This window comes from Misgurnus anguillicaudatus, chromosome 6 (genome assembly GCF_027580225.2).
Source record: "Misgurnus anguillicaudatus chromosome 6, ASM2758022v2, whole genome shotgun sequence".
In the NCBI taxonomy this organism is placed as follows: Eukaryota; Metazoa; Chordata; class Actinopteri; order Cypriniformes; family Cobitidae; genus Misgurnus; species Misgurnus anguillicaudatus.
The window spans coordinates 27,133,451-27,161,346 of NC_073342.2; the positions used below are offsets into that span (position 1 = coordinate 27,133,451).

The window sequence follows — 27,896 nt, forward strand, 5'->3', positions numbered from 1 at the left end:
GGCACAGTGGCGATGATGACGTCACGGCGATGGGCGTGACCAGCAAATTACCCTTCTGCACATTCATTCATAGCTTACTTAAAGCGGCGCGGGCAAAGCGTTGGGTTTCCAAACCTGAAACATTAACCAACACCACCAGGATTTCAGGAGGAGACGTCGAGGTAAGAGTTTAAATAAATTAACTCAGGATATTTTCCATATATGAGGCATATAGCTTCAGATTCGTCCACCGGTGAATAAGTAGGTGAAAGTGCACGAGCGCACCCCCCGATTGAGGTTCGTTCAATATGACACAGAAATATGACACAGTAAAGCAGCTCGGTTTCTCTTTGCATAAAAAAATTTCATGTTGTTTGTGGACATAAATGCATGTGTGTTGACATGCTGATATCCAAGAGCTGTGTGTTGCACAACGGGTTGGTGTCCGGGTATGCGAGGGCATATTTCCAAATAGGGGTCAATTGAGAAAGGCAATGAGATATTGTTATTCTGTGTTTTGGTTTACACCAGCTGCTGCGTTTGGATAATTTGGTTATTGATAGCTAATAATAGCACTTCTTTGCAAGTGACTCCGATGCTTTCTCTTTTTTGACACATAGTTGTGATTTGCTTCTAAGTTATAACATGAAATATTATATTTTAACAGTTTATTGTGCGAACAACACAGTAATGCGTCATATTATTTAGTTTATTATTTTACCTTAATTTAAATTTGATCAATGTATTAATAAAAACTTTTAAACATATTTTCGGACATAAAAATGTGCTCCATGTGGAAGTCATAAGGCCGGGTTATCATATTTATTATACGGTACGATCCCACGTGTCATGGAAATACAAACAAATATATTAATACTTCATATTTTCTATTTTCACTTTATTTGGGACAACTTAGTCTAATTGCCTTCTTATGTAGAAAAACTTTTAAATTATTATTTTTGTGATCCATAATGGTGTTCAGCAGTATGTAACGTCAACAGAACCCTGTGCTTGAGCGCGTGACCTTTCCCCTAGTTTCCATCTAAACCGGTACGTCACGTGATCGCAGCGCAGGGGGGTGAACTATGGTTGCGCATACATAACATAGCACTTTCTTTTTTTGAAACATGACCTTCATGAGATATACGCTTATTAAACTCGTGTTTTGATGAAGATTTTACCATAATAAACATGGATAATGATGACGCACGTCTGTAAATATAGAAAAAGTTGGCATTTATCTGCGAGGCAGATAGAGATGTGATGTGATTGGGTAATAAAGAGCTGACACACTTTGACCTTGTTCACACTGCAGTCAGTACTATTTCGATTTTTCTACATTAAGATTGAAATTCGATCATATTTAGCTTGTGTGAATGGCAAAGAACACACAAAATCCGATTTTTACAAATACTTTTCAAGCTAAGTTACATTCATATTTCTTTAAATCCGTTTTAGTTCTGAACACTCTGATCGGATTTGACATAGTTTTTTTTTTTTTTACTAATTTCACGATTAAGCAGCAAGGTAGTTGTATAAAACTGCATATTTTGCATAGTTTTTGGTCAATTATCGGATCACAAGTAGATGAGAGAGACACATGTCTGTTCACACCTGGGGCCAGATTTACCAACAGCTTGCGCCAGCGCAAACCATAAGTTTGACATTAAGTGTGTGGTCTAGTTAATTTTATGACTGACCTTATTGCATATGCATTTCTAGGACTTTCCCTATCAGACTCAAAATTTATGGAAGGAGATTATTCAAATAATTCACGCAATGCGTTTTACTAATGATTGCACGTGTTTGCGCCGAAAAAAGCATGCATTAACCATTTTGCACTCGAATTGTTGCTGATAGGAGGAGGCATCACAGAGATCAGAGAGTGCATGGTACAAAGGATTTTTTCCACACGTAACAGTTATTTTAGAATGCCAGAGAAACAAATTAATCAAAAATATAATTTGCCAAGCCATGATTTATTTAAAGAAATAAAAGATGACTCACTAAGAGAAGTCACACAATACCAGGTGTTTCAAAACTTCTTGTAAACCTTAATTTTTTGTCCTCCTGTTATTTTTAGTGTAATATGGCTGATATTTCTATGGTGCTGAACTCAAGCACATCAGGCGTCAGTAGATCACTCGCACCTGAGGAGCATCAGCTCTGCTTATTTGCGCTGCTCTTAGTAGATTGCATTGATCATTATAGAAATGCGTTACTTAATTTGTGCCTATTTAGTAAATAACTCGCAGATATTACCACTCCCACCGGCACTTTTTTGGAATTGCACTTTCATGCTAATATGCCCCGTTTAGTAAATCTGGCCCCTGGTGTTTTAATCCATCTCTTTTGTCCACTTTCGAACGCTTCTGTCCTGATTACTTTTAGGGGAGGGTCTATGAGCGAGTCGTTAAAACACAAGCGGGAGAAATGACACAGAAATTCAGTACTGGAGAGCAGCCGCTTTTGTTTAATCAATGATAAACACTGTGGGTTTGCGCTAGAAGTTAGGACCGATGTAAAAACATTGTGCTCCGTACATTACACATAGATCAATAGGTGGAGAGTAGGCGGTCTTTTGTGACTGTTTAAACACATTCGACCACATTCAGAAGTAATCTGGTTGAATGCGTTTTCGACTAACTCTTATGTTGGCGAAAGTGGAGGAGCCCAAAACATTTTCCATCTGTATTTAGCATCATCCACTTGTGATCCGATCGACCAAAATGCATCTTAATACCAGGTGTAAACAGGGCCTTTGTAAGAGGTTAATAACATTTTGTTAACTTAATATGGTTAAAACGTAATAATATAGTAACTTATTATAAATGATATGGAGGTAACATTGTATGTCTTTGGTGACTTAAGTGCTACACACTTTGGCAATCTCCCAATACGATAATAGTCTGTTACTGTGTAGTAATAGACATTTATGATTTTGTATCCAACCATTGTTAAGATGGTCAGATAATATTGGAGAGCGAGTTTAAAGAATAGTACATTCTGTCCTTCATATTATCACCTATTTAATGTCAGTATGCCATTGTTTTCAAAGAGTAGTTTTTGTTGTTTTCAGGAACATTCACCATGCTTACTAGAAGAAGATTTGTTTCTGGCTCCCCAGGAAAGTTTTCTTAACATTATTTTTTGGTTCTCAGAACGTTCACGCACCCTAAAACTAACATTAGGGAACTTTCTGTGTTTACCGGGGACATTTTCATATTTCCTATATGCACTTGCTTTGCAATGTCACAGACCATGTAAACTTAACAAACAGTGTGACTTTACTTACACCAGTGTGGTGTTTACAATTCAAACACTTGTGTTATTAAGGTCATGAATCTCATCTGCTCTCTGTTATGTGAGGTCACATTGAACAGTAGATCAAATATGAATAGATTACAATCTCTGCTAAAACTGTAAAACTTACATGATTCATGCATTCACACAACCTTTATGATACACTGGAATTCATCATTCATTTACAAATGTTTTTTTTTACATGGTACCATGACATTACCATGGTATTTGTACATTTGTCAGGTTGATACCATTCACTCTGACGTAGTGCTATAGTAATACAATGCATGTATTCTTTGAAGTATCTATAATTATAATTACCATGTATGTGTTATGGTATTTAAATATCGTAATTATTGTACGTAATCATATAGATGGTATACAAAAAATCAGATTGATTTAATGCCATTAAGACACACAAGATGCTTTTGGAGCCCACTTTATAAAATCAAAATACCATAATATTTACATCTATCCTTCTAAATTTAGGGTAATTGGTCCATATTTTTAGTGGTATTTACTTCCTTTATCTTTCTCACAGTGGTGAGAGGGTCAAGTCAGAATGGCAGAAGCTCACCAGGCAGTGGCCTTTCAGTTCACTGTCACTCCAGATGGCATTGACCTGCAGCTGTGTCATGAAGCCCTGCGCCAAATCTACCTGTCTGGACTTCACTCCTGGAAGAAGAGGTTCATCCGGTTCAAGGTGACTACATAGTCCTTCATACTGTACAGAGTAAAACATGACACAACAAGGCATAATAACCTACCAATACAGCGGTGAAAATAAGAATTTGACACATCAGCATTTTTATCTGTAAGGGGATTTTTAAGTGGGCTATTGACACAAAATTTCCACCAGATGAAGCCATCAGAACATTTAAGTATACAAGTTGAGTCATAATAAATAAAGTTTTTTTTTTAAGTTGCCAGCCAGTTACAGCATTTTTTATGAATTTCAGAAAAGTTTAATGCCTTCCAGAAAAATTTCCTCTATAAATATATAAACATACAATATATTAAATGAAAGAACAGACCCTCTGCTTTCAAACAAACAAACAAATAGATGTTTCATCCTATCTTCTTCTCTTTTTATTACCGCTCAAATTTCAGTAGGTTTCTTCAAAAATACAAACTTTTGAGCAAAATGCTGAGATAATTGAATTATTGTAAAGGACTTTTGTTACCGATCAGATTCAGAACGATGACCAAACGTTTTGACTGTTTCTGAATTAGTAGATGCTTCAGTGTTCTATAAGTTGGGTAAGAGCCTCACCAAGTGCATAATAGCGGAAATATAGATCGCCGTAAAAAATTGTCATTGGCAGGGAAGTGTTTTCTTTTAATTGACGAAATAACTCGTCAATGGCGGGAAAAGAGTTAAAAGCAGTTTAACTAAAACTAGTGATATAAGTTTGTGTTAAATCAATTATTTGTAATAAAGATTCTTGTGTTCACAGACAGCTGGTTAGATATGGAACCGAATGCAGGGGTTGCATCAAACTTTATAAAAAATGTTGAACTAATGAGTGTCTATTAGTTTATAATGGATCAACAGTCCTATTTTAATGTATGTGTATTATCTTTGTAATATTATGTGTGTTTCTACAGAATGGTGTCATGACTGGGGTCTATCCTGGAAGTCCTTCTGGACTTCTGGTTGTTGTGGTCAGTTACATGTCCTCCACCAAATACGCCAAAATTGATCCGTCACTTGGGCTGTTCAATAAACTGTCGACACACTTACCAGTCAGTAAACTACTTAAGAACAATCATTTGTTGATAATAAGCCATCTATTAGGATTTTCATTGTGTGTGCTGGAGAGGCCAAAAGACAAACTTTCACGTGAGTCGGCAATAAAGATTAATTGAATGGAACCGCTTGCAAAACAAATGCAACCAAGTATTGTAGTCAAAGCAGTGCAAAGTCCATATGCAAAGGTAAATGTCTGGCACTTATGATTAGTAACTCAAAACATGAAACATCTTGCTTCCCTGGAATTACATTTCCTTGGATAGATTTACACCCATTTATGAGCCACATATAATGTACGTATGACAAATCATCTCAAGTTTTTGTAGTCACACTGGTGTTGAAGGTTTAAAGTGCTCGTTCATTAAACATTATTATTATTTCATGTAGTATGTAGGCCAGTAGAGGTATTGCATTTTGGTACACATACAAGTCAAATAAACTATGCTTTGCAAGGCTGTGCGTTCAACCGAGTGTACGCTTAAAAAAACGAATGTGTGCTCCAGGGTTTAGCCAAACTGTAAGCTTTCTATAGATCCTTGGCATTTTTATATAGAATAAACAAAGATAAACAAAGCAGAAGTATTAAAGCAAGCAAAGCGCGCAGTCGGCGTCCGCCTGGCATTTTCAGACGAGTTTAAAAGCTTTGGTGTGCACACCTCCTTAACTACAATATTTTAGTGATTTTTTGTAAGGTTGCAGTAAATGTTATAACTTACAATTTTTCCCCTGCAGTAAATATATAACAGAAGAAGGGCAGCGTATTGCCGGTGGAATTCTGGTTGGAACAGGTTTATGGATCACTGTTATTTTCGTTATGAGGAAAGCCCTCAAGTACTTGCTGTCCTGGCACGGATGGATGTTCAATCAACATGGATCTGTGTCATTCAAGACGAAGATTTGGTTGGTGAGTGCTGCACTAACAGAGAATCTTAACTTTGGCTTTGTCAATATTATCCAATGTTCAAAGTCAAATATGGTGTGTTAAAGGGATACACATAGCCTGGGTGCCAGCCGATCTTAGCCCCGCCCACAAGAATGTGAAGACGGGAAGATCGGTCTGGCGTTTCTCCGTTGAGGAGCTACTATGCTCAGACAAATGCTGGTCGAACCAATCAAATTGTGAGGGCGGGCTTTATACGATGATGGACAGATAATCAACAGTAACGTAATGAACCACGTCACCAAAGAGCGCGTGTGTTGAATGGCTGCCGCTGTAAAGTTCAGATGTGTGGATTCTGACATTGAGTCTGTTCTAAAAGATATCGACAGAGCATTGATTTTAAAAGGGGAACAGAGAAACGCGAGCAGGGCATTTGTTGATGTTTTTGCCGTCCTTCCTATTCGGCAAAAGTTGGTCGCAACTGAAATGGCTAACGTTATCACGGCGATGCAACTCTGCGTGCACGACGAGATGGATATAATTAGCGGTCGTTGCCAGCTTCTTTTCGGAAGCCCGGAATCGTGGTTGCTGAATAATTGGAGGGACATGCTAGGCTCCAATATTTTCAAGCCAACGTAATGGGTATTGTCGTGGATGAAGTTCACCTAACGTACAAATGGTAAGAGATAGTCTTACTCTACGACTTAGTAAATACTTCATGTTGTGATAAACGAAATGTTGTAAACATAATAGGTGTTGATGTACATTCGCTAACTCAGTATAATCACAATGTTAGTGTCATTGTAGCGAAGTAACTAGCAGTTCGGTCAGGCTGTAAAAGACGTAACGTACGTCACACACTCCGTTGCTCTGATTGGTCGTAGGTCTATCCAATTGAGTGCAGAGGCATTTTTCGGTTGAGACACGCCTCATAATTATAGCTCAATGGAGCGGTATCAGACTCAAATTCTGACTAGAATTGAGTATGACAACGTCAGGCTAGGATACACAAGCCAAATATCAAAATTACCTCATGATTTACTCACCCTCGAGCAATCCGAGATAAACGTGTCCATCATCTTTGAGATGAACCAGGGTTCCCACGGGTCCTTAAAATCCTTGAGAATTTGTGAATCTGGGGGAAAAAATTCAAGGTCCAAAATGCTTTTTTGCATAGTTGTGTTTGACACATGAAAACGTCTCGGGTTACGTATGTAACTGTTGCTCCCTGAGAAGGGAACGAGAGGCTGCGTCTCATTTGCCATACTTCCTGCATCCCTGTAACGCCGTTTTTGGCAATATTTCAGATAGCGATATACTTCCTGGCTCGCGCGTCACCCTGTCTTTGTCGTTAAGCCTCACCATTGGTTGAATTTGATATACACATTCAGACGCACTTACACCTGGAGGCGTCCCCAAAGTGTCACCGCAGTGACGAAGCGCGAGTTCCCTCGAAAGGGAACTGTAACAATGTATCTTAAAAGGGTAACAGGATGTAACCTTGCTCTTACTTGAAATGTGTCCCCACATTTAGTCCTTGAATTTGAGGGTACTGGACCTGGAAAGTCCTTGAAAGGTCCTTGAATTTGAAGTTACAGTAACTAAGGTTTGGGAACCAACATTTGGAGTTATTTTAGTAAATGTCATTGCTCTTCTAAGCTTTATAACGATAGAAAATAGGGATCAGGAAACAATTTCTGAATTTTAACACCCCAAAAGTGCATCCATCCTTCACAGAAGTAATCCACACGACTCCAATGGGTAATAAGGGTCTTCTGAGGGTAACTGATGCGATTTTGTAAGAAAAATATTGGATTTACGTGATTCAATAATTATCACTTTAATGACACGTCCAATAATCTAAACAATTGTGTAATTACTACACTGCAAAAAATGATTTTCAAGAAAAAATATTGTTTTCAATATCTAAAAATTCTTAAATTAAGATGCCTTTTCTTGATGAGCAAAACGACAATAAGATAACAAAAACATCAAATTTAAGTGATTTTGTGCATAAAACAAGCAAAAAAAAAAATCTGGCAATGGTGTAAGCAAAATTTTCGTGAATTTTTCTTGAATTTAGTGTTTAAGAAAAATGTTCAAGATTTTTTTGCTTACCCCATTGGCAGATTATTTTATTTTTTTTGCTTGTTTTATGCACAAAATCACTTAAATTTGATATTTTTTTGTCTAAAAACTAGACTTATTTTCTTGGGTCGTTTTGCTCATCAAGAAAAAGCATCTTAATTTAAGAATTTTTAGATATTGAAAACAAGACAAAAATACTACGATTTTTTTTTCTTGACAATCTTTTTTTGCTGTGTATATGCTATTTTAGATGTTTGTTTGATACTCTTAAAATTATACTTCTATTTATGGACTTTTATCGAAAGTTACTTGCATTCAACCTACAATTTTTATCCATATGTTTCCTTTGAATCCAACCCATGACCTTTCCTGAGCTACAGGAACAGTAGGAACATATGTATTCATGCTCATTTCATATGGTTGATCTCATTCACTTTTTAACCCAGGTTTTGGTGAAGTTATTCTCTGGGCGAAGGCCAATGCTGTACAGCTTCCAGAGTTCATTGCCTCGGTTACCTGTGCCTCCTGTGAAAGACACTGTTAAAAGAGTAAGTCTAGTCAACTTTAAAGTTGGTCTGAAGAAACATCATGGCATGAATTAAATTTATAATAAAAAATCTTTTCCAGTATCTTGAATCAGCCCGTCCACTGATGGACGATGAACAATACAAACGTATGGAAAGTCTGGCAAAAGACTTTGAGAAGAACCTGGGTCCCAAACTCCAATGGTACCTTAAACTCAAATCCTGGTGGGCTTCCAATTACGTCAGTTCATTACTTTATGTCAACTATCATGTAAATAAACACAAAAGGCTTGTGGGAAATGTAAAAAGCTATGAAGTACTTGTTTGGAGATATATCATTATAAACAAGAACCAAGTTGACTTTAAAGTTCGACAGAACAGAAAGCCTTGTAAATAATAAACCCAGTGTCTCATTTTTTGAAATTCTTGTCATATTTCTTTTCAGGTCAGTGATTGGTGGGAAGAGTATATTTACCTCAGAGGTCGTTCACCCATCATGGTCAACAGTAATTACTATGCAATGGTGAGCTTACAATGCAGTTCAGGACCTTTACAAATACATTTTTATGTCTCATTGTCATTTTGTGTGGTGAATGTCAAAAATATACACTGCATAAAATGATTTTCAAGAAAAAAAAATATTTTTATTTTTGTCTTGTTTTCAGTAAAAACATCTAAAAATTCTTAAATTAAGATGCGTTTTCTTGAAGAGCAAAAGGACCCTAGAAAATAAGTGATTAAGTGATTTTGTGCATAAAAACAAGCACAAAAAAAATCTACCAATGGGGTAAGCAATTTTTTCTTGAATTTTTCTTGAATTTAGTGTTTAAGAAAAATGTTCCAGATTTTTTTGCTTACCCCATTGGCAGATTTTTTTGCTTGTTTTATGCACAAAATCACTTATATTTGATATTTTTGTCTAAAAACTAGACTTATTTTCTTGGGTCCTTTTGCTTATTAAGAAAAAGCATCTTAATTTAAGAATTTTCAGAATTTTTTTACTGAAAACAAGACAAAAATACTAAGAATTTTTTTTCTTGAAAATCATTTTTTGCATTGTACTATTTAAATGATATCAATATAATTCATGCAAATAATCCAGAATGTGCACGTTTGGCTTGTGCGGGCCTTAAAATACAGGTGGAACTACCTCTTTATATCTGAGTCATGGCTCCATTTTTGGGGTTACAGTTTACTGGGAAATAATTTTGGGACTGGAAGGTTGTTGAGCCCCCAGATTACCTTTTACGACCTTAAGCAAGACACTTTCTAAAGTTTTCATCAGTATTATTTTTTCTCTGTTTGTTAGGATTTTCTTTATGTGTTTCCTACTCATCTCCAAGCCGCTCGTGCCGGTAACGCCATCCACTCCATCATGATGTACAGAAGAAAACTGGACAGAGCGCAAATCAAACCAGTAAGTTAATAACATACTTTTAACATAGTAATAATTAATAACATCGTTTTCTACTATAAAATAATACTGGATCAGTTTTATCCCTGCAAAAACAAATCACATCAGTCAAAGAGAAATCACTCTTAACTCTTTCGCCGCCTGTGTTTTTAAAAGCCAGCGCCATCATTTTTCATGATTTTCACAAAAGTTTAATGCCTTACAGAAAATGTATACAATATATCAAATGAAAGAACAAACCCTCTGCTTAAAAAAAAAAAATCATCCTATCTTCATTTGTTCTCTTTTATCAACTCTCAAATATGGGTACTGTAGGTTTCTTCAAAAACATCAAATTTTGAGCAAAAAGCTGAGATAATTCCATTTTAGTGAAGGTCTTTTGATAGAGATCAGATAAAGAGCGATCCTCAAAACTTAGACGAACATACAGCTGCTTGCCCTATGGCGATACTTCCGGGTTTTATAAGTTGCGGAAGAGCGGATAATAGTAATATTGCAGAAAGCCAGGCAGGGAAGTGTTTTCTCTTCATTGACGAAATAACTCGCCAATGGCGGCGAAAGAGTTAAGTGTCTGTTTGAACAATATCCAATTTCAGCCTACATAATGTAGGTCTTAAATTTAAAGTTCATGCAAAAATAATAATTTTGTCATCCTTCATTTATGCTTATGTTGTGAGTCCAAACCTGCATGACCAGAATCAATGTGAAAAATATATGTCTTACTTACTTTTTTCTAGTGTAAATATCTAAAAATTCTTAAATTGAGATGTATTTAATTAAAAAGCACAAGATATTAAGTCTTGTTTTTGGACAAATATTATGAAAGTGAAACACTGAAAAAAATTATTTTCAAGAAAAAAATTCTTAGTATTTTTGTTTTTTTTTTTCAGTAAAAATATCAACATTTTTTAAATTAAAATGCTTTTTCTTGCTTTTCTTAAATTTTTCTTGAATTTAGTGTTTAAGAAAAATGTTAAAGATTTTTTTGCTTACCCCATTGGCAGATTTTTTTTGCTTGTTTATGCACAAAATCACTTAAATTCAATATTAGAATTTTTAGATATTTTTACTGAAAACAAGACAAAAATACTAATAAAATGTTTTCTTGAAAATTATTTTTTGCAGTGAATGAGCTTGTGCTTTTTTCCGAGTTTATTTTGAGTTATTTTTGTCTTGATTTCAATCATAAATATTTTTTTAAAAATGTTAAATCGACATATATTTACTTAAAAGGCAAAATGACCCAATATATTAAAGGTGTAGCGGAGGATTTTCTCTAATTTTAGAAAAGAACCGCCTTCTCCACTTTTTAAAAAAATACAATTGCGCAACACTCCTGATTGACAACTAGGAGGACCAATAGTCTTGATGATCCACCCGGAAAAAGAAAATCCTCCGCAATACCTTTAAGTCTTGTTTTATGAAAAATCTATGGAAGTCAAGTTATCAAGTATATATTTTTGCTATAAAGTGCGATTTATACTTTTGTAGGCTGTGCGTAGTCTGCGCGTCCAAAAGCAAGCACTGTGATTGGTTTGCTAGAACCCCTCCCATCAGGTAAAAAATTCCACGGCGCATTTTCTCATTCGCACTTCCGCTTGCGATAGTAAAAAATAAAGATGGACCAAGTTGATTAATGATATTTAACAAAAAATTGCTTTCTATTTACCTTCATCACTGCTGATGCTTCTCTAACAACGTACATAAAATGCTGCTTCTTCTTTGACTTTTGCCTTCACACTTTGTGTACACCAGTAACATGCCTGTGTACAAGCAATCTGCACGTGTAATCGCGTGTCGACGTGAACAACGATGCAAAGTATTAAAAAAAGTGACGCATAGCCTACGACGCTAGGTCCTGCACAAAAGTATAAATCGCCCTTTGGTACCATGTCACACATCTTTCTCTCAATATATATCTCTCTCTATTGTATTGCCAAAGCTTATGCAGCTGGGCTGTGTACAATTAGTGCAAATAAAAGTACAAATAAAACAAAGTATATCTCTCTCTTTCTCTCTCTAATTGTCTCTAACCCCGCCTCCTCATGCATGACTGTAAAAGAGCACCCATTCAATAAAAATTTTCTGTTTTATTCCTCGCATTGCTGCATTTGCTATGTGCGCTCACACGGCACCCGCAGATATACTTGCTGGAGAATTACGTGCCGCTATGCTCGTCACAGTGGGAACGGATGTTTAACACGTCACGTGTTCCCGGGCTAGAAACAGGTAAGAGGAGGGGCTTGTAAGCTAAGAGCCGCTCCTAACCTACTCTCCTTCATCTGCTCCAAAAGCATCAGGCCGACCAACATGAAGTCTTGGCCTCAAGAAAACAGCACAGATGTGGGTTAATATCTAGATAGATAGCACACTGACAGAAAAATTGTCAAAAATGGTCCCAAGCTGTCACCTTTAAAAAGGTCCTAAAATGTACCATTTAGGTACAGATGTGTATACCTCTGAGATACTAATATGCTCTCCGTACTTTTTTAAAATGTACTGCCCTAGTGACTTTGCCGGAAAAGTAATTTGACTGTAACCCATGTAAAGAAAAGTATGTAAAATAACCTGCAACTCCATGTTTCAAACAGAGATGGCGATATAGAGATTAAAGGGATAGTTCACCCAAAAATGAAAATAATGTCTTTAATGTTTTATATGTGGTCCGAGAGCTTGTTGACCCTTCGGTGGAGGTCTGCGTGCGGTGTGCTGTCCATGTCCAGAAAGGTAATAAAAACATCATCAAAGTAGTCCATGTGACATCAGTGGGTCAGCTGAAGCATCGAAAATACATTTTGGTCCAAAAATAACAAAAATGGCGACTTTATTCGGCGTTGTCTTCTCTTCCGCGTCTGTTGTGGGGCGCATGCGCGAGAATGAAGTCACGTGACTGCAGTGACGTGACTGACGTGTTATCTGGTGCGCCCCAGCTGTTTTTTTGTGCGCCCGGGTTTTGTTTACAGTCTGAGGGAGACGCACGCTGTAAGTTTGAAAAAAAAACTTTACAAACATGTTTGAGGATAGCACGTCATCCGCGTCACTGCAGTCACGTGACTTAATGCTACGTACACACCAAACGCGTAGCATCGCGTTGCTCGCTCTAGATTACTCGCGGGATTAAACTTTGTATCATGCAAATTTTTCGCTTGAGTTATTATTTTCAACTTTTTTGTGTTTTTGCGGCAATCACACTGCCCAATTCGTGTCATTCGCATCACCCCACGCGAGGATGCGTCTGATCGCGTCTTTGCATTGACTTTGTATGTAATCTACTCGCACAAATTGTTAAACGCGTGGTTTGGTGTGTATGCCCCATTAGTCTCGCGCATGCGCTTCGCGGCAGACGCGGAGGGGAGGACAATGCTGAATAGAGTCGTGGTTTTTGTTATTTTTGGACCGAGGTGTATTTTTGATGCTTCAACACATTCTGACTGGCCCACTGGTGTCGCATGGACTACTTTGATGATGTTTTTGTTGCATTTCTGGACATGGACAGTGTAGCGTGCATGGATTTTCAGTGGGGGGTCAACAAGGTCTCGGACTAAATCTAAAACATCTTAAACTGTTTTTGCGAAGATGAACGGAGGTCTTACGAGTTTGGAACGACATTAATGACATTATTTTCATTTTTGGGTAAAATATCCCTTTAAAGTTATGGATTGCAGCTTTATGTAATTATTATGTATAGATATAAAAAAAAAATGTATGATCTATATTTTGCAGCTGTGCTGTTCGACTGAGGCCAGTCTCCATGTTAAATTCATCTCTCCTGACAGCTCCTCACTTCATCCTCCCTTGTGTTTCTTCTCCTGTCTAGTTTTCCACAGCTCTGTGTTCTTCTACAGGTTTCCGTCGTGGTGTTTTGGGTTCCTTCTTAGTTTATCTTTTAGTATCTGACTTTCCCTTCTTCTTCACAGCTCATGGTTTTAAACACTATCCCCATGTGCTCATCTCAGTACGAGCGTATGTTCAACACCAGTCGAGTTCCAGGTGTTGAAGAAGGTATAGCAGCCCTCTCGCCTGCTTTTTGCGCCTTGATGTCACAATGTATGTGCTTTTAGCTTATAGCTGCTGCTAGTAAGTGTGTATGAAACTATTGCGGCACTACGGGCCATAATCGTCTGTAATTTGGGTTTGCTATTAATTCTGCACACTGTGGCTGATGTGTAATAAGGAAATAGTACATTTAAAAGAAGCATGTTAACCTAATATGTGTGAGTTAATTATTAACCTGTTGACTGATAGATGAATGAACACCAGGAAGTTGCACAAGTATTTACACCCATGTGGCCATATACAGTAGATTTCCAGTCCATATTTCAGTTTATTGCATGTTATTGCATTTATAGCATAGATAACTAGTAATAACTGGAGTAGATATTTTTTTACTGAATTTAGCAGCTTTGATTAACAGCTTAGTGTATACAAATAATAATATGTTTGGAGCTGTCCATGTCCAGAAAGGTAATAAAAACATCATGCCTAGCCGATGCGCGACCAACGACCACCTGCTGAACCAGTTTAATCCGCTTACCCGCTTCCTATCCCTACCGTTTATACATATATGAATATATTAATTTCTCCCAAGGGTTTTTGTCCTTCTAGGAGTTTTTCCCACCGGGTTTTCTCCTATAGGGGTTTTTTCGTCCCAGGGAGAGTCAGCCAACTTTGGCTTAACTTAGCACTTTACTGTATACGTTACATTATTAATATGCTCGCTTGTATGGTTTAACCTTAGCCGCTATATTCTACTTCTTATATTATCTATTGATTTTCTGTGTTCTCCTTTACTCATGTAAAGCTGCTTTGCAACAATTAACAATTGTGAAAAGCGCTATATAAATAAAATTGAATTGAATTGAATTTAATTAATTATTAGACCAAATCCTTGTTAAAACTCACCCAAAATATAGCTCACCCAAAAATGAAAATAATGTCATTAATGACTCACCCTCATGTCGTTCCAAACTCGTAAGACCTCCGTTCATCTTCAGAACACAGTTTAAGATGTTTTATATTTAGTCTGAGAGCTTGTTGACCCTTCATTGAAAATCTACGTACGGTATACTGTCCATGTCCAGAAAGGTAATAAAAACATCATCAAAGTAGTCCATGTGACATCAATGGGTCAGTTAAAGCATCGGAAATACATTTTGGTCCAAAAATAAAAAAAATACGACTTTATTCAGCATTGTCTTCTCTTTCGTGTCTGTTGTGAAGCGCATGCGCAAGACTAAAGTCATGTGACTGCAGTGACGCGGATGACGTACGAAGCTGCTGACGTGTTATCTGGTGCGCCCCATATATATATATAAACTAAAATAACTGAAATAAATAAGCTTTCCATTGATGTACGGTTTCTTAGGATAGGACAATATTTGGAAAATCTGGAATCTGAGGGTACAAAAAAGACAAAATTTTGAGAAAATTGCCTTTAGGTAGCTTTCACAATAAAGCATTTACACCGGCAGCTAGCGTATGTTTTCAATTGTTTTCAATGGAAGTGCAGCGCTTTTCAAAAAAGCCAGCACCTGGCGGGTTAACGGCTACCATCAGCGTCTGCCTGGCGTTTTAGCGGCGTTTAAAATGCTTAAATATATATATATATATATATATATATACATTTACGGTAAAAATGACAAAATATTTTAATGATCTTTACTTAATATCCTAATGATTTCTGCCATAAAAAAAATCAATAATTTTTACCAATACAACGTATTGTTACACTGCAAAAAATGATTTTCAAGAAAAACATTTCTTAGTATTTTTGTCTTGTTTTCAATATCTAAAAATTCTTACAATTTATAAATAAAACAAGCAAAAAATCTGCCAATGGGGTAAGCAAATTTTTCTTGAATTTAGTGTTTAAGAAAAATGTTCAGGATTTTTTTGCTTGCCCCATTGGCAGATTTTTTTTGCTTGTTTTGTGCACAGAATCACTTGAATTTGATATTTTTGTTCTATAAACTAGACTTATTTTCTTGTGTCGTTTTGCTAGTCGGGAGGGGGCATCTTGATTTAGGAATTTTTGGATATTTTTGCTGAAAAACAATACTAAGAATTTTTTTTCTTGAAAATCATTTTTTTGCAGTGTACCGTGGGACTTAGCAAATCCAGTGTATAGAAACAAGAGTTTGGTCTCATTTCTTTTTCCTTCTCTTGTCTTTCTCACTTGGCTTCTGCCACTCTTTGTCCACTGACCACCATCAATCATTTAACTCATGACAAAAATCAACAACCTAAAAATATGACACATTTTCCCCAATTTAAATTGCATGAATATCTATTAACATTAATTTCATGCGCTTTCCATGCACCATTCCTCACGTTCACGTTCTTCCTTCGACAGATATCCTTCAACATGTAAATGAGAGCAAGCACATTGCTGTATTCCACAAGGGACGCTTTTACAAGGTGTGGATGTTTTATGACGGACGGTTGCTGTTGCCACGAGAGATCGAGCAGCAGATTGAAAGGATCTTGGCGGATAAATCCGAACCTCAGCCCGGGGAGGAGATGCTGGCTGCCCTGACCGCAGGAGACAGGTGAGAGACCCAGACACACGACGGGACAGAAACATAGTACATTTGAGTTGATGTTCTTTACACAGATGTGACAAGTCTAAAGCCAAAAGAGGATATTTTAATATATCTATGTTTATATAAGAAACAGATTGGGCTGTTTTGAGTAATCTCTTTGCAAAGATGTAGACATATTTTAAAGGAAAACACCACAGTTTTTCAATATTTTACTATGTTCTTACCTCAACTTGAATTAATACATCCCTATCTTTTTTCAATGCGTGCATTTAACCTTTGCACAGCGCCTTGTGAATGTGTTAGCATTTAGCCTAGCCCCATTTATTCCTTAGGATCCAAACAGGGATGAATTTAGAAGCCACCAACACTTCCATGTTTTCCCTATTTAAAGACTGTTACATGAGTAGTTATACAAGTAAGTATGGTGGCACAAAATAAAACTTTTGTTTGGATCCTAAGGAATGAATGGGGCTAGGCTAAATGCCAACACATTCAAGAAACGCTGTACAAAGATTAAAAGTGCACGCATTGAAAAAAGATATGTGTGTATTAATTAATCTAAGTTGAGGTAAGAACATAGTAAAATTTTGAAAAATGGTGTTGTTTTCCTTTAAGAATGCATACTTAGCAGTTGTAAAATAGTATACAAAAAAAGTACAAAAAAAATTAAACATTTAAATAAGCATTATGCTTATTTTGTTGCACATGACCTTATTACTGTATATGCATATGTTTATTTCCCTAAATTGCCATTTTGATTTTTATTTGCATTTCTAATATTGTCATATATACTGTGGGCCACAGCAACTTATTGATAATATCAATTATGTAAAATAGCGGTAAGATGTTATTATCGATTAGTTACTGTAGTTGGTCTCTGATGTCACTTGGCCACCATCCTGCCATTGTTTTACTTTTTTCAAGATTTAAAATGTCAAAATTTAAGATTATGCTTGAACACATTTCGTGGATTTTTCACTTTATAAAATACACTTTTATGCATGAACACTCTGATTTAGGGTTTTATTTAGTTAAAAAAAGCAAATTTTGTTTCACCCAATTAATCAAAAAAATAAATTGCACTTACAAATTTGTCTTTGTTGCATTCACACACAGATTTTCTGTTCATCTATAACTATGCAACCTAACATTTGAAAAGCATGAATATGAACAACGGATACAAGTGCATGCTCTAAAATGTATATAACCATTATAAAAGATGGCACACCAGATGTTCCCAAAGTTTTACAAGAATAATAAATGTAGGTGTAACGCGTTGGATTGAATGATATAGAGATGTTTTACACAGGTAATTTGCATGAATAGAGGAAATGAGATATCTTTTAGATAACTTTAGTTGTAAAGAAGCCTGTAGTTGTAAATGTAGCCTTATTCAATGAACCAGATGTGTGTTTGCTGTATTTCGGTTAAAGGTGCAGTGTGTAGGTGCAGGTGCATACAGAAATGCAATATAATATACTTATACCACGGGTCTGTTGAATGCTGCATTCTGATTGGCTGAGAAATGTTCCGTGGGTATGAATTAATTTCTGATAACCGCACACCTAACTTGTCAAATGTCTTAAAAATAGGCACCAGAGCAATGTTTGTGGTTACCGTGGTATAAGAGGAATAATTGACTCTGGCCCTTTGAATTATTTGAAAATAATGCACACCCGCGGTGTAACGTCACTCCGCTTCGTGTTGTGCCGCATTGCACCTTGGGTGTGCATTATTTTCTTATAATTCAATGGCCCGTCGTCAATTATTCCTTACATAACTATATTATTAGTGGTGTACCTTACATAATGAACTGTATTGTTTTTATTACCTTAAAATTTGCCATTTTATGTAAATACACCGCGGGTCCCCCTACGTGGAAGTCGCAGCCATGGTTCTACAGTAGCCATAAACAGATAAACTGCTCGCGTTTTTCTTTTCTACATTGTCTCAGATGGTGACATAATAGGGCAGCTACCGTAGCTTCCCTATGCGTTTCGAAATGAGCCGTTGGTTGCAATTTACAATCTCACCACTGGATGCCGCTAAATCTACACATTGCACAAAACCTAAAAGAGTTTAAAAGAACATGTGATGAGCCAAATAATCGTATCTATATACTTTTGTTCCCCATTACCCAGAGTTCCCTGGGCCAAAGCCCGCTCACAGTTCTTCAGTAAAGGGAAGAATAAGCAGTCGCTGGATGCTGTGGAAAAAGCTGCTTTCTTTGTGACTCTTGATGACACAGAACAGCGTTATGAAGCTGACAACCCGGTCCGGTCTCTGGACATCTATGCCAAATCTCTTCTTCATGGAAAATGCTATGACAGGTGCCAATAAAATGTCTTTTGTTCATAAATAATTCACTAATTATGTCATCATCACTTCATATATTTAATATTGTTTATTAAAATAATAAAATCCAATAGGAGATGGGCGATGTTTTTAAAGGATTGGTCCATTTTCTTTAAAAAAATCCAGATAATTTACTCACCACCATGTCATCCAAAATGTTGATGTCTTTCTTTGTTCAGTCGAGAAGAAATTATGTTTTTTGAGGAAAACATTCCAGGATTTTTCTCATTTTAATGGACTTTAATGGACCCCAACACTTAACAGTTTTAATGCAGTTTAAAATTGCAGTTTTAAAGGACTCTAAACAATCTCAAACGAGGCATAAGGTTCTTATCTAGCGAAACGGTTGTCATTTTTGGCAAGAAAAATAAAAAAATATGCACTTTTAAACCACAACTTCTCGTCTTCCTCCGGTCCTGTGACGCACCAGCGCGACCTCATGTAATACGTCAAAAGGTCACTGATGACGTATCGAAACTACGCACCAGTGTTTACAAGTGTGGAGAAAGAGGACCGTTCTGACATTGTTGTATGTGGAATGATACTAATTAATGTCTTTGTGTCAGTTTATTGTTTAAAATGGTCCGCAAATGTGCGTTTCATATATGTAACACGTGACCTTTCTACGTCATTTCGCAATCACGTGTCAAACAGCCGGAGGAGGAGGAAAAGTTGTGATTTAGAAGTGCATTTTTTTATTTTATTTTTTGCCAAAAATGACAATTGTTTTGAACTGCATTAAGGCTGTTGGGTGTTGGGGTCCATTTAAGTCCATTAAAATGAGAAAAATCCTGGAATGTTTTTCTCAAAAAAACATAATTTCTTCTCGACTGAACAAAGAAAGACATCAACATTTCGGATGACATGGTGGTAAGTAAATTATCTGGATTTTGAAGAAAATGGACTAATCCTTTAAAGGGCACCATTATGGCCTTTTTACAAGATGTAATATACGTCTCATGTGTGCCCAAAATGTGTATGTGAAGTTTAAGCTCAAAATACCCCACAGATCATTTATATTTAATATTGCATGTCCAAAATGCCCCAATTTGGGTAGGAACAAAAACACACGTTTTAATGTCTGTACCTTTAAATGCAAATGAGCTACAGCTCCTTACTTCCTTACAAACAGACAGTGAGCGTTTTGGTTAAAAATAGATCTGATTAATACAGTCTGAGACAATAGTAACTAGTGGACAAAGTACAACTCGCTGAGGGTTGAAACTATGATAATGTAGAGCTGTTAGTGGGCGGGGCTTTATCAATGTGACCTCATATTGATAAGAGAATCAAAACGGCATGTCTAATGAGACTCCTTTGGTGTAATGGGATTAAAAAAACAAGGAGCGGGTGGATTTAGGGTGGTTGTGTTCACACACTGCCAAAACACATTATGTCCAAATACTTTGTAAAAGTGGATTTTGCATAATAGGTGTCTTTTACAACTTGTTTGGAAACTTTTTTTTCTGTTCAGGTGGCACAGACATGAAACGCATCACTTTTAAGCCTTCATCTTTTTTAACCACAATTTCAAGTTCCTTAACCTTGCATTCTTCTTTGTTCTTCAGATGGTTCGATAAGTCCTTCAACTTGATTGTGTTTAAGAATGGCACTATGGGATTGAATGCAGAACACTCGTGGGCTGATGCCCCCATTATTGGTCACCTGTGGGAGGTCAGCAACTCATTTCTGCTTAATTATATTGAGATCTATAAACTGCTTTGGGAAGACAGGCTACTAGACTACTATAGACTACTATACTATTTTAAAGGTGTTTGTGCACTTTTCAGCACATGCAATGCAATACATTTCTCATGCAGTGTTAAAAATGTTTGTGTATATGTGTGTAGCATGTCTTGTCATCGGATCCAGTGAAACTGGGCTACGCTGAGGACGGTCACTGTAAAGGAAACCTTCATCCCAACTTGCCAGGACCTCAGAGATTGGCGTGGGACATCCCAGAGGAGGTACAGACCAATGTCCCTGCACTTCAAATACTTATTTTAATTCATAATGAATCTGTTTAGTATGTGTAGCTCAACTGATAGAGAATGATACTAACAGTGCTAAACTCACAGATATCTACACATTTTGGGGTAAAAAAACTGTAAAATTAGTATAATTATAATAATATTTATTATTAATATATAATTAATATATTCTATATTATATAATTAATATATAATAATTATTATTATAATAGAATGTCTGTAAGTAAATGTGACCCGGTCTGTGAAATCTAGGATAAAGTGTCATATGAGACTAAGAGCATCAAAGTTTGATTTCAATTTTGACATGATCATACTCCGTAAATATTATAGATATCAAGGTTATATTTTCACTGAATGTTCTTGACATTATTTTATATAAATTTAAAGCATCTTCTGTATATCACTTAATGTCACCTTTATATTTTAGTGTCAGACGGTGATCAACAACTCTCTGAAAGTAGCCAAAACTCTGGCGGATGATGTTGACATGCACATCTTTCCTTTTAACAACTTTGGCAAAGGCCTGATCAAAAAATGCAAGACCAGCCCTGATGCCTTCATTCAGATCGCCCTCCAGCTGGCACATTTTAGGGTGAGAGAGATCAACACATGCATACACCCAAAAATACATTTATAAATATTGTTTTTTTCCAACAGGATGGGGAATTTCCATTGACTTTTATAATGTTTATATTGAGCTAATAATAGTTCACTTTACAAAAGTTGCTTTCATAACATTTCATAAATTTTAAGATTATAGAAATTATTTTGTGTGTTCATTATGGAAACTGTTGATACAGTTAAAAAAGACAAATTTGTCAGAATTAACAGACTATAGCTGAGTGCTCTCGCCAACAAACAACTAAAACATGCTGTAGTGCCGCTGCTGTTTACCCATGTGTTACTAAGTTAAGATGCAATGCATTTTTATTTTTAGACAGATATGCACACACAAGCCAAGATACTCACAACTGGGTGATTCTCGTGAAATTAGACTTATGAGGTGTCATGAAACATTTTTTAAAAAGTAAATGCTATCAAAATAAGAAGCATACAGTTACAAACATCTCTTCATGTACTATTTTGCACATGATTTCAAATGACATCATACAAACCAATTTTGTTCCTTTTTCCACATTTAAGGAAAAGATTTTCATTTCCGCAACGTCTCCATGACTGGATTGGGTTCTTTGACATGGAAATATTTATAATGAAAAATCTAAAAAATAAAAAGCTTCAGTGCATGTTATACTTTAAACATTTACAGTAAAGAAACATGTGTTATTTGGTGATCATTGGTAAATGTAGAGACAATAATAAGGAATATAAATGTGTCCAAGACCAATTTTCTCATCCTCCGCAACAATTTTCAATCATTGTTTAAGCCCTCAACGAACTAACATTTTCTACAAAAAAAACTGTTCTTATTTTTTCTCTCCAGATAAGAGTTAAAATTTTGTTTGTCATTGTACCGAGGCAACTTTTTAGTTCTCATTACCGAAACATGCGTTTGTAAATGCATATATTTAATGTAATATCATGTTGCAGTAATGATAATTTTTGATAATGATAATTTAATTTTTTTTATAATTCTATAGGAAAAAATTTTAAATCCTATAAAAATAATGGTTATAATAAGTTCAGACCTTAATCTTATATGTGCAAAAAATTGTCTTCAAGGGCTTTTTAAAAAATGTGATGCTGGACACCTTCTAATCTGGATTTCATGAGAATCACCCAAGTACTATATGCTACAATAATAAATAAATAAATAAGCAATAATATAAAAATTGGGCTGTCAAATAATCGCTTACAAAATAAAAGTTGCATAAGTTGTGTGTACTGTGTGATTATTACTAGTATACAAACATTATTATATACATAATAATACACACAGTACACACACATATATTATGCGAACACAAACATTTATTTTTTCGATGAATCTACTTAATCTACATGATTAATGATAATGATAGACCTGAAATATTTTAGTAAACAGCAATGCAATATGTTACATTTTTAAATTATATTGTCACTGCATAGATATTTTCTTTGGATCCCTGTGTACATTTACATGCATTTGATCAGTATGTCTTTATTTTAAATATGATGCTAGCACGCAGCTCCAAATCTTTCTCTTACAGGATAAAGGAAAGTTCTGCCTGACATATGAAGCATCAATGACGCGTCTGTTCAGAGAGGGTCGCACCGAGACCGTGCGCTCCTGCACCGTTCATACCTGCAATTTCGTCCGTGCCATGATGAACGATAATGTGACGGTAAGATTTACCACAGCAAAGATGTTGTGCACAAATATTTTTGTAGAACCGTGATTCGTTTTAACATCTTTTTCACATTTCAGAGAGAAGAGAAGTTGAAGTTGCTTAAAGTGGCTGCAGATAATCATCAGGATTTATACCGACTGGCCATGACGGGCAGCGGCATCGACCGCCATCTCTTCTGTCTCTACTTAGTGTCCAAGTACCTGGGTGAAGATTCAGCTTTCCTCAAAGAGGTATGACGTCCCTCACCAACCAAAAAAAATGCAAATGGGTTTTTCTTTGTTGCTTACCTTAGTACAGATTACAAAAAATAGATAATTTAATCAAGTAACATGGTTTCAGGTGCTGTCCGAACCCTGGAGGCTGTCCACCAGTCAGACTCCACTACAGCAGGTGGAGCTGTTTGATTTAAAGAGACATCCAGAGTATGTGACCAGCGGTGGCGGATTTGGACCCGTAAGTAACATTTTGTTTTTAACATTGTATTCTAACCAGTGGCGGCTCTTGACTGCTCTTTCGAGGGCCGCAAATTCAAAATATGTGTTCGGAGTGTAAAGTGTGTTGCTCCTGTTTTCAGAATGTGTGTTTGTTGCGTCATGTGAACCTTGTGCATTACGTGTTTTGTCGGAATGGGTGCCTGCTGCACACGCGTCAAAACCGTTTACGATAAAAGAGACGCTCATGTTCACAATGTCTGAGTGTCTCTTTTATCATAAACCCTTTAGACGCGTCTGCAGCAGGCACTTATTTTAACAAGACATGAGATGCGTATAGGTTCACTTGACGCGCCAAAACACATATTTTGAAATTAAGAACCACACACATGACGGTCTACATACATGTTGTCACGAACTTCGCATTGTGCGCCCTCGAAAAAAGAAGTCACCGGCTGCCACTGATTCTAACTATCCAGGTTTCAAGGTTGTGGCTAGAAGGGATATAGCAATGGCCAAAACCTCATAAAATCTCGCTGGATGAACACTGTTTTTCCTAATCCTACCCTCCAACCTAACCCTAAACCCAATATTTTAATGGATTTAGGCTGTAGCTGTATCCCATCTAGCCAGAACCACTGTTTTCATCCTAATCCTACCCTCAATCAAATCTAACCCTAAACCCAACATCTCACAAGATTTAGGTTGTAGATGTATCCCTTCTAGCCAAAACCATGATTTCAAGTGATATGTTAATTTAAAGGGGACCTGTTTTGCCAAATTATTTTTTTTTACATAAATGTGTGTCAGCATTGTGTGTACACAACCACTAAAAAAATCAAGTTTTCATGTTCTTTGTGATGTGACATCACATTGCCCAAGCCCCGCCCACGATTGCACTAATGTGGCTACAGTAAACCCTCAAAGTGTATTCACGATAATCAGATCTATTAACTGCCTTGAGCACATTTTGAGTCTCTATATTTTATTGAAAGGAGTACCTAACTTAACTCAAACTGATTGAGCCGTCTCTACTATTTGGGTAAGATATGTTATGCCAAAGAAATCCACTAGATGTCAGTGTGTCAGCAACACATCTTCTTAGACGGATATCAGAAAGAAAGATACGGTTCTTGTTGAAATTTTGCAAGGAAAGCATTTTTTGACATATTATACTGTAAGAGCCCTAACTTTACAAAATTATGTTACTTGGTGCCATGAAAAAACTTTTGTATGTTTTTAATAATTTTTCAAAAACATGCTCAACCAAACGGTTGATTTGTCACTTAATGGTAAAAGTAGAAAAGCTAAGGTAATGTTTTCAGATCATCCATTTCTGCAGTCAGAATGTACTATTTGCTAAAAAATATACATTTCTGATCATTTACAGCTATGAATATGACACAGCTACTGTTATTTCTTATTTAATATATATAGAGATAATTTCTTAAGTGTGTATTTTTTGCCACTTCTGGATATTTATTTGAAATAAATATAATGAATTCATATAATTAATGTATAGAAATCATAATTACGGATTAATTAATCAGAAATGACTTCTTAAATGATGTTTTATATTATTTGAAGAATTGTTTCTAATGTTAGCTTACTCTAACTGGTTTACAAAAAAATTTTCATTTATAAAAAAAAAAAAAATCTTGTTGCACTACCAAACTTGACAGTGTGTTTCTTAAATCATAAATGAACCTAAAATGCCATTTTATTACTATCTTTTGCCTTGTTTTATTTTAGGTTTTGAATGCAGAAAAAAATGTAATGTCATTATTTTTGTTATTTTTAGTTATTTTTTATTGATAAAAACAAGAAAACATTTCATTTCCTGTGTTAAAACAAAAACATGAAATATAATTTAATTTTAAGATTAAATATACAAAACAATTTTATTTGTATTAAAGTTCATATTTTCTGATTTATATGAATTTCGTTAAGTGACATATCAACCATTTGGTAGAGGCCGATATTTCAAAAATTATGGGATGTGTTGAAAAAAGATCCATTGAGTGTGTTAACTAGCGACATAAGGATATAAGAAATGCAAAGAAAAAAAAATTCAAATGCCCTTGATGTGGCAGTAAAGGGTTAACAGAAAGCATTCACTGTTTGTAAAAAAGGATAAACGCGAGTCTGGTAGGGGTGTAAAAAAAAATCAATACATGTGCATATTGGGATATTTTATTTGCCGATACTGTATCAATTTTCAAACATTTCAATATTGATTTTTATTATACAAGATTCATGGCAGCTGTTTCGTTTTGAGTTTACATCTTGACGGATAGATAGCAGTCCTTTTATCTCTAAACTTCAAGAGGGACAGAATATACTTGCTTAGGTATGCATATGGTGGTGTGCTTTTGAGGACAGCTTTCCTAAAATTATATCATTGGCTATTCCCAAAAGAAGAAATATCCCAATATACCGTCTCGTGCACAGTACCACAATGTATCACATACCCAGTATCATGATACGTATCGTATTATCAGATTCTTGCTGATACATGTGAAGGAAATATCTGTCAGCTGTTTTTAGTAATTGTAAAAAAGTACAAAATATTTTTCGTGACTGATAACTGTTGTTATTGTTAAGGTGGCTGATGACGGTTACGGTGTGTCATATATTATTCTCGGAGAGGACCTGATCAACTTTCACATATCCAGCAAACACTCCAGCCCAGAGACTGTGAGTTCACATTATAGTGCTTTAGACTTTTACAATATATGTTTGCATGTTTATATATGTATGTATTTAACAACAATGTTTTCTTCTCCCTTTGATTCGTAGGACTCTCATCGTTTCGGAAGTAACATCAAACAGGCAATGCTTGATATCCGGGATCTGTTCCAGCTTGAGAAGAAAGCTAATAGCAAATAATCCATCACTGTTTGTTTCTGCTAAGTTTAAAAGGGAATCATTTAAAAATATTTTAAATAGAGGAATATCCTCCTTTTGGGACGTACAAAGTAATAATTGGTTTTTATTGCAAATAAGGTCATTTCAGTAGGGATGCAACTTTATGATTGGGAAATTATATCACGTATTTTATGACATTTGTTGATGCATCCATACATTGTTGCCTTAATCTCTTGAATTGAAGATCCTCAAAAAAGACTGTTGCCTTTTTGTTCTGTATTTAAACCGCTTTCATTGTGTTATTGAAGTGAATCTCAAGGTTTTCTCAGACTCAGGTTTGTACTGTAATTTATTCACATTGTGTGGCTTGAACTGTTGCTGTGGGAGCTTAGCTGTAAAAGTATAAAGCTGTAAAAATATCACATTGAACAGAGAGGGCAACAAGTTTGTATTTATCTTTTACTTTTGTTTTTATTGCACATGCGTCACAAGTACAGAGTAACTTTATCTTTTTTTGCATTGGACTCAATAACGGTCAGTCAAATCACAATGGTTTTTTGCCAAAGTAGACGTTTAATGATGATAATATAACTTGTTAAATAATGATACTTCTCAACTACACCATCTGAGGGAGTAAAATATGAGAATAACATTTTACAAGTTCATTTCAAACATTATTTAAGTTCACTAACGATAAAATCAATCATTTATGGCGCCATATAAATGATGGTGTCCTTCTAGATCAAACTGAGATATATTTCTGTATGTTGTTTGTCATTGACAGGAAAGTCTGCTATTTATTTATCTATCTATCAGATACAGTATCAGAGTTATCATTGCTAGAAATAGATTTAAACGCACAAAACAAATAAAAGGCAGTGTGTGTTCTGCATTTCATCTGCTATGTTTGTATCATATTATTTTCAACACAATAAAAGTGAATCTAAAATGATGTAATCTGTGATCGTCTTTACATTTACTTTACAAATTGTATTTACATATTTTAACAATTTTTTGTGCATTTGGCATAATATTTTACATTTTGGTGTGTTTGTGTGTGTGTGTGTGTGTTATCTTAAAATACATCAAAGTAATACATGCATTAAAAATACTTTAGTATGTATGTACTATAGTAAATTTAAATATACTGTTACTGTATATTATTATACTAGTAGTATACTGTAAATTTGAATATAATAATATACAGAGGTATATTATAATAGTAATAAATACACTTTGTTAATGTATACTATAGTATAGTTTAGCATATACTATTATAAATTGTAGTATATTGTAATAATTATTACACTTTGTTAATGTATACTATAGCATAATGTTGCATTCATTATCGTAAATTAATGAACTGCAGTAAATACTGTAGTATAGTTTTGCATTTACTATAGTAAACTATAGTTTATTGTGGTATACTGTAGTATATTTGTAATAATCATTACACTCTTAATGTATACTATAGTATTCT

At 35.5% G+C, this 27,896-nt stretch overlaps 1 protein-coding gene across 2 annotated transcripts; it reads left to right on the forward strand.

Annotated features, from left to right (window-relative positions):
- Nucleotides 1–27,368, forward strand: cpt1ab (carnitine palmitoyltransferase 1Ab (liver)). Of its 2 annotated transcripts, none has more exons than XM_073868860.1 (19): nt 1–161; nt 3,824–3,985; nt 4,891–5,030; nt 5,765–5,939; nt 8,450–8,551; nt 8,631–8,768; nt 8,973–9,050; nt 9,837–9,944; nt 12,083–12,170; nt 16,294–16,489; nt 18,625–18,813; nt 20,407–20,512; nt 20,689–20,805; nt 21,257–21,421; nt 22,977–23,111; nt 23,195–23,347; nt 23,457–23,570; nt 26,153–26,245; nt 26,348–27,368. In XM_073868860.1, exons 2-19 carry the CDS (start codon nt 3,845–3,847, stop codon nt 26,435–26,437), a joined length of 2,328 nt encoding a protein of 775 aa, XP_073724961.1. In that variant the 5' UTR covers nt 1–161; nt 3,824–3,844; the 3' UTR covers nt 26,438–27,368. The 2 variants fall into 2 exon arrangements, with proteins under 2 accessions (XP_073724961.1, XP_073724962.1); XM_073868861.1 differs by lacking the exon at nt 12,083–12,170 and adding an exon at nt 13,859–13,943.
- Nucleotides 27,369–27,896: the final 528 nt, after the last annotated feature.

What these genes read in the sequence shown, in the direction of transcription:
- cpt1ab (XM_073868860.1), top strand. Translation starts at nt 3,845, where the DNA reads ATGGCAGAAGCTCACCAGGCAGTGGCCTTTCAGTTCACTGTCACTCCA. An exon ending in TGAAAGACACTGTTAAAAGA is followed by an intron (nt 8,552 to 8,630) that starts GTAAGTCTAGTC and finishes AATCTTTTCCAG; the next exon opens with TATCTTGAATCAGCCCGTCC. An exon ending in ACAGTAATTACTATGCAATG is followed by an intron (nt 9,051 to 9,836) that starts GTGAGCTTACAA and finishes TCTGTTTGTTAG; the next exon opens with GATTTTCTTTATGTGTTTCC.